Source organism: Hyalella azteca, unplaced genomic scaffold (genome assembly GCF_000764305.2).
Source record: "Hyalella azteca isolate HAZT.00-mixed unplaced genomic scaffold, Hazt_2.0.2 contig3942, whole genome shotgun sequence".
In the NCBI taxonomy this organism is placed as follows: domain Eukaryota; kingdom Metazoa; phylum Arthropoda; class Malacostraca; order Amphipoda; family Hyalellidae; genus Hyalella; species Hyalella azteca.
In genome coordinates, this window is record NW_025934170.1 from 5,600 (window position 1) to 12,786 (window position 7,187).

General features: G+C 39.3%; 1 protein-coding gene across 1 annotated transcript in view; it reads right to left on the reverse strand.

Annotated features, from left to right (window-relative positions):
• Positions 1 to 3,938: 3,938 nt before the first annotated feature.
• The window catches only part of LOC108675174, a 17,000-nt gene continuing 13,751 nt past the window's right edge, over positions 3,939 to 7,187 (reverse strand). Inside the window, exons 7-8 of the mRNA XM_047879838.1 lie at positions 5,769 to 5,816; positions 3,939 to 4,291 (exon numbers count right to left, since the gene is read on the reverse strand). Of these exons, the coding sequence (XP_047735794.1) occupies positions 3,990 to 4,291; positions 5,769 to 5,816 (350 nt within the window). The 3' untranslated portion in view covers positions 3,939 to 3,989. The remainder of the gene's footprint in view (positions 4,292 to 5,768; positions 5,817 to 7,187) is intronic.

Genomic DNA, 7,187 nt, shown 5'->3' on the forward strand with positions numbered 1-7,187 from the left:
TCGGGAGTGAGATAATCAGATCGGGAGTGAGATAATTTCATGTCCCTTGTCAATTTCAGACAAGACACGTAGGTGAGATAAAGCGAGATTTTTTAGAAATTACAAATAAGATAAGATATTTTACAAGCGTCAGTTATGAGTATTAAGGAAATTAACGCTATAAATGGTGCACCGGAGAAACGAGCAACATGAAATTTTTCACTTTAAATCAATAAAAAATTAGGAGGAAAATATTCACTCTTCATACCATCAAGCCGTTAGTTTTCATCCTCTGCAAGCAAGACACTTCATAAATTAATGTCATTATACTTTAGTGATTCATTACTATATTATTTCATCTCGGTAATACCTTTACTGTCATTACTTTATTACGTCATATATTCATACATCATGACGCTGTTACTTTATTACGTCATATATTAATACATCATGACGCTGTTACTTTATTACGTCATATCTTCATACATCATGACGCTGTTACTTTATTACGTCATATCTTCATACATCATGACGCTGTTACTTTAATACTTCGAATAGTTTATCACCTTTCAATTTAAACACAGCTAAAGCTTATAAGCATCCATTGTAAATAATAGATTTCCATAACGGTTGGATAAATGATACGATAGCGTGGATCACAATAGTATATTATCAACACAATAGTATATTATCAACACAATAGTATGTTATCAACACAATAGTATATCATTGACACAAAACACATAATATATCCAGCGTGTTATTACATTATTTAATGACATGCTATTTCCATAGACGCCGTGATTTGCATATATATCGAGATAATGTGAAGCGATGAGGTCAATTTCTGTTAAATGAAGTTTCCTGCTTCTTGACACGACCAAGGTTATTTAGATTAGTTAATGTCAATATAATAGTTATTAGTTGAGCGGGGTGAAGGGTGTGGTGAAGGGTTCGAGGTAGAGGGTAAAGGGTTAAGTGTAGAGGGTTAAGGGTTAAGTTTGTAGGGTTAAGGGTTAGGTATGAAGGGTTGAGGTAAAGGGTTAAGGTAAAGGGATAAGAGTAAGGTATAAAGGGTTGGAGGTAAAGAATTAAGAGTATGAATGGTTAAGGGTATGGCATAGAGATTAAAGGATAGAATGTAAAAGGTTAGAATTAAGAGGTTAAAGAGAATAATGTAACCTGCAGAATTAAGAAGCTCTCTATTTATCAGGTGACATTCTACACGTGTATTGTTTGTTTGTTTTTAATTAAAACAAATAAAATACAATACAAAACTCAATGTATAATTCAGACTAAACTTACACAGCTACTTATCAATACTTGGAAGCGATAGCAAAGCTGGTAGAAAACCTACTCGAATTTAATAGATCAACAAAAAATTCTATAGGAAATTGATTAGTATAGAAATTCATAGTATCTCAAAATTGTTAATATATGTAGAACCGTTGAAGACTGATTGAAGCCGACGGTTTAAAATTCAAAACAAAGCGGGTGTAGGACGCCTCATTATTATTTCATATTAAGATAATAATTAATATTATTTAATGCTAAAGAAAACATTAAGTAATCACAACACACAAAACACATCAATAATATAAAGATATTAAATCTATGCACGATTAACACAGGCTTCGGTATAGACAACACAACAGCTAATTACACACACAGCTTCTGTATGGAACACAAGAAGAAGTAGTTGCATCCTGTGTATTGTTGGAACCCACACTCATATAAATGAGCGAGACTTTGTCCATATAGCGACGCACTTTATGTCTTTATGTGGGTCACCCTGACCCAGTTTGTTGTACACGGTAAGAGGCTATTATATACTTCAGCTTCCTACTGGTGTCGTGGGTAAGAAAGTGTGTCATTATTTGAACACTATGACCCATTAAGTTTCCTGAGTGAAAAAAGCAATCCAACAGGCATCGAACGTTTAATTAACGTTCAAAAAAACGTTTTTAACGTTTTTTCATCGAACGTTGAATTAACGTTCAAAAAACGTTTTTTGACGTTTTTTTCATCGGACGTTGAATTAACGTTCAAAAAAACGTTTTTTAACGTTTTTTCAACGTCATTGGCATGCTGTGAAAGTTTCAGTAATGCACAAGCTGGAACGGTTACCTCTTAACCCTTTAGTGACCTTTAACCCTTAACCCTCAAGTTAAGAGACCAATTTTATCGTGAACAAAATTAAAATGTCATACTGCATCCCTACATCATGGCTGAAATTCATTAAAAAATTTGACAGGTGATGTATATCCTCCACCCGGTCATAGCACAGTCTGAAATTACACTTTTCGAAAAAAACGCGAAAACAGTCTCACTGGCGCTCAAGTTAAAAAACTGTATCGCTGTTTTTTTAGATATTTTACAGGTTTCTAGCGTTAAATTTGGAAAAAAACGTCAACATGGTGTTTTTTCACGTGTCTGCCGTTAAATGAAATGCCGGTAATACAAATTAACGGTGATTTTTCAAACACTATAGAGGCAATTTAACGAATATGCTTCATAAATAAGACAAAAAAAAACTTATTTTGAAAGGCGACATTTTTGTACAGCTGGGCACTACAGACAGCACATGTTCCAACAATGCACAAGCTGAGAACACAAACAACGAGATTGTTTTAAAAACCGCGCGGCTAAAAGATCGACTCTCAGCACAAATATATCTACTATGCTATTATTATTCGTAAGCTTTTTACTTATATTAATGTTTTCATTTTTATTATACCGGAATGATGAATTTCTGTACACTCAGAGCAATGGGTGAAGTTTTGTCCAAGTAGTGGAGCATTTTTGACCTCATTTGAAGGTCATCCCGACTTATTTTTCCCCGACTAAAGGGCGCTCGTATCAGTGATACGTGCAGAAAGTGTGTCACAATTTGGACAATTTGACCCACTGATTTTCTGAGTGTCAAAATGAAGGAGGGGGGAGGGGGTTGAAGATATTTTGCGCTCAAGTGTAAAATTCACGAAACAGCGAACCAAAATCTTTGCAATCAATAGCGCTATATTTTCTAAAGAAAAAGCTCATGAATTTGTGCAGAAGATATCTAAGTAAACTATATATTATATCTATGTGGCTCGTTGCTATATATAGCGTCACCGCTGCCTGCATTGGAAAAAAAACTCGCTACACTCAAATAAACGAGTGGGATTTGTCTAAATAGCTTTCCTGCAATTCTCCATCCCCTTATGGGTCATCCTGACTCACTTTGGCCCAATAAAAATAGGTATCAGAGCTCGGTCCGCTTATGCTCGTGCTGCAGGTAAAAGAGTTTATCAATATTTGAACAAAATCGTCCATTTATTTTTATGAGTGTGTGCCGTTGCTCTTTTAGCCACTAAATTAATTAATTATTAATTAATTAATTAAATTAATTAACTAATTAATTTTAGGACAAGGGAATAAAATTTTCGGCCTAGCGTCACGCGGCGGAATCTGTGCTACGGCCGAACAGGTTGCCAGATGGGCTTTTTTTCTGGACAAATTTCACAATTTGAGTCTTTTTCAAGAAAGTTGGCCGGTGAAAATCAAAGTTAAATTGAATTTTTTAGTTCTCTATGTATAAGACCTTTAAAAATTTAATTTTTGCGCTAAATTACTGCCAAGTATGGCATTTTATGAGTAAAATGAACAGTTTTCTCTTGGCAGCATCTGGCAACTCTGCAGCCAAGCGGGTAACGTCAGTTGCGCTCTAGCATCCGAGGGAGGAGGTGCTGACGTGACACACGCGCATTACACTCATCATGTCATGGCAAGGATATTTTTGCTGGATAAATCAAGTATACTTTTATTTCGTTTAAAATCACTTCAACATTTTTCAGGTCCGATCCCTCAAACTCTTTCAAAACGAAATCCCAATAAGCATTTAAGCAAAAAATACTTAGAAATTTTTCAGATTAATTAAAAGTAACATTCTCAGAATAATTTGAGTCTTCCTGAACATCTTTTTCAAAATAATTTAATTCCTCTGCACATTTTTCCGAAATAAATGATCTTTAGACCGCCGGATGCTCCAAGGGGTTTTCAGTGATACGAATATCAGTGTCTGAGGCCCCGCCCACCGCGGTGTCGTCACCACCAGCCGCGTCGTGATTGGTCGAGGCGCCTGCGCCTGATGACGTAGTCGTGACGTCATCACTTTTCTTGGTCACGTGACTAGCCTCCGACTCCTCATTGGTCGGCGAGCCTGGACCCTCGTCGGGGACAGAGGGGAGGGCGGAGCCCCCCTTCACGGCGGGGGGGACCCCGATGAGGGGGAGGGAGTTCTGGCGCGCCCCCAACCGGCGGGTGTGGACTGCTACGGAGGGGCGAGGAGGGGAGGGGGTGGTTAGTAGAGGGGGTTAGTTCAGTACTCCCCCTTCTCCACAGAGAGGGGGTTATTTTAGGGGTTAATAAAAGGGGTGAAAATATGAATAGAATTCAAGGGGGGGGGGAGTAGGGATGGTTAGTTCAGTGCTCCCCCAACCGGGGAGGGGGGATTATTTTGGGTCTTAATGGATAATTTTTGCGATAAGATGGATATAAAAACATGAACAATATAAGACAGCACTGGGATAGTATAAGATGATAAATATGATATATAATTAATAAGAGAAAAATATTAGTGTATATAGAAGCAAGCAAAGATAAGCTACTATGCTACTAAGAAAAATACGTTGAAATAACCCTGAAAAAATGTTGATATAACGTCGTTTTATTTCGTTATAATTTATATATATTTTATTTATATTATAAAATATATTATTAGATATTGTTCCGGACGGTCGTTAGGTGAACTATAATATGCATCACTCAAATAAATGTGCGAGACTTTGTCCAAATGACGATGAAATTTTGTCCTGCGTGGGTCAACCTGACTCAGTTTGGTCCGGCAATAGGGCGTATCAGTGATACGAGCCCGGCAATAGGGCGTGTCAGTGATACGAGCCCGGCAATAGGGCGTATCAGTGATACGAGCCCGGCAATAGGGCGTATCAGTGATACGAGCCCGGCAATAGGGGCGTATCAGTGATACGAGCCCGGCAATAGGGGCGTATCAGTGATACGAGCAGAACGCGTGTCACCTGTCTCTTATACACATCTAGATGTGTATAAGAGACAGGTCTACCTAGACTGAATACAGCAGAGTGAGCAGACTGATATTTTTTCCCAAATTTAAGCACTTCTATATTAAGAAATATATTTCTTGTATTAATCATATATTTATTTACAAATGAAAAAGTGGGAAAGACAGTTGGCTAATTGNCCGGCCACTAGTCACTAGCCACCACACACCGACCACTAGTCACTAGCCACACACCGACCACTAGTCACTAGCGTCACTAGCCACACACCGGCCACTAGTCACTAGCCACACACCGGCCACTAGTCACTAGCCACACATCGACCACTAGTAACTAGCCACACATCAACCACTAGTAACTACCCTCACTAGCCACACGCCGGCCACTAGCCAATAGCGTCACTAGCCACACACCGGTCACTAGCCACCAGCGTCACTAGCCACACACCGGTCACTAGCCACTAGCGTCACTAGCCACACACCGACCAGTAGTCACTAGCCACACACCGACCACTAGCCACACACCGGCCACTAGTTACTAGCCACACACCGGCCACTAGCCACACACCAGCCACTAGCAACTAGCCACACACTAGCCACAAGCCACACACCAGCCACTAGCCACTAGCGCTGTCTCTTATACACATCTAGATGTGTATAAGAGACAGGATAAATGATANTACACTAGCCACTAGTCACTAGCGGTCACTACCTCCACTACTAGGGACGCAGGAGGCGCGTCTCGCTGCCCCGGCCACGGCTGTTATAGGAATTATATTTTATATATAACATATATATTTATTTAGTTACATATAATATACAATAATGACAGTACAATATACAATAACACAATACAAATAATACATTAACACAGTTCAGTACAATAAATAACACAATACGGTACAAATAATACAATATAATGTAAATTGGAATTTTTTGCACCAATGACATTAATAAAAAAATAACAAACAAATCAACAGTTGATAAACGTTGAAAACAAACGCAAGGAGAGGGAACGTCAACAGATGACGCAAGCAGCATGTGTTGAATACATGACGATGAGTTGATTATGTGTTGAATACATGACGATGAGTTGATTATGTGTTGAACACACGACGATGAGTTGATTATGTGTTGAACACTCGACGATGAGTTGATTCTGTGTTGAACACATGACGATGAGTTGATTCTGTGTTGAACACACGACGATGAGTTGATTCTGTGTTGAACACACGACGATGAGTTGATTATGTGTTGAACACACGACGAGTTCCAACACAGCGGCAGCGGGGGAGCAAGAAACACAGCGTTAGTTCAACACAAATCAACTGATTCATGCACCAGCGTACCATGAATACGATCAATTCAACGTGTTTATCGTTGATAAAATAATATTGGGATTTGAAATTCATTTAATTATGAACCAGCAACCGAACTATTTCTCCAAATGACGTTAAAAAACGTTGATTCCGTTAAAAAAACGTTAACCTAGCGTTATTTCAACGTTACAGGCCTGGTTGATACTTGATAATGCTTGTACACGGGGACAGTTGTGGCGTCCACTTGAACTTTCCAATACTGGTCGTGCTAATGGCCTTGTGTGAAGGGTTACTGGCTCCTTCCGTGTACAGTAGCGCCTGTACACGAGGCCAGTAGCGCCTGTACACGCGGCCAGTAGCGCCTGTACACGCGGCCAGTAGCGCCTGTACGCGAGGCCAGTGGCGCCTGTACACGCGGCCAGTAGCGCCTGTACACGCGGCCAGTAGCGCCTGTACACGTGTCTCTTATACACGTCTAGATGTGTATAAGAGACAGACATAATACAATATAATATAAATTGGAATTTTTTGCAGCAATGACATTAATAAAAAAAAATAACAAAAAAATCAACAGTTGATAAACGTTGAAAACAAACGCAAGGCGAGGGAACGTCAACAGGTGACGTAAGCAGCATGTGTTGAACACACGACGATGGGTTGAACATGTGTTGAACACACGACGATGAGTTGAATATGTGTTGAACACACGACGATGAGTTGAATATGTGTTGAACACACGACGATGAGTTGATTATGTGTTGAAACACACGACGATGAGTTGAATATGTGTTGAACACACGACGATGAGTTGA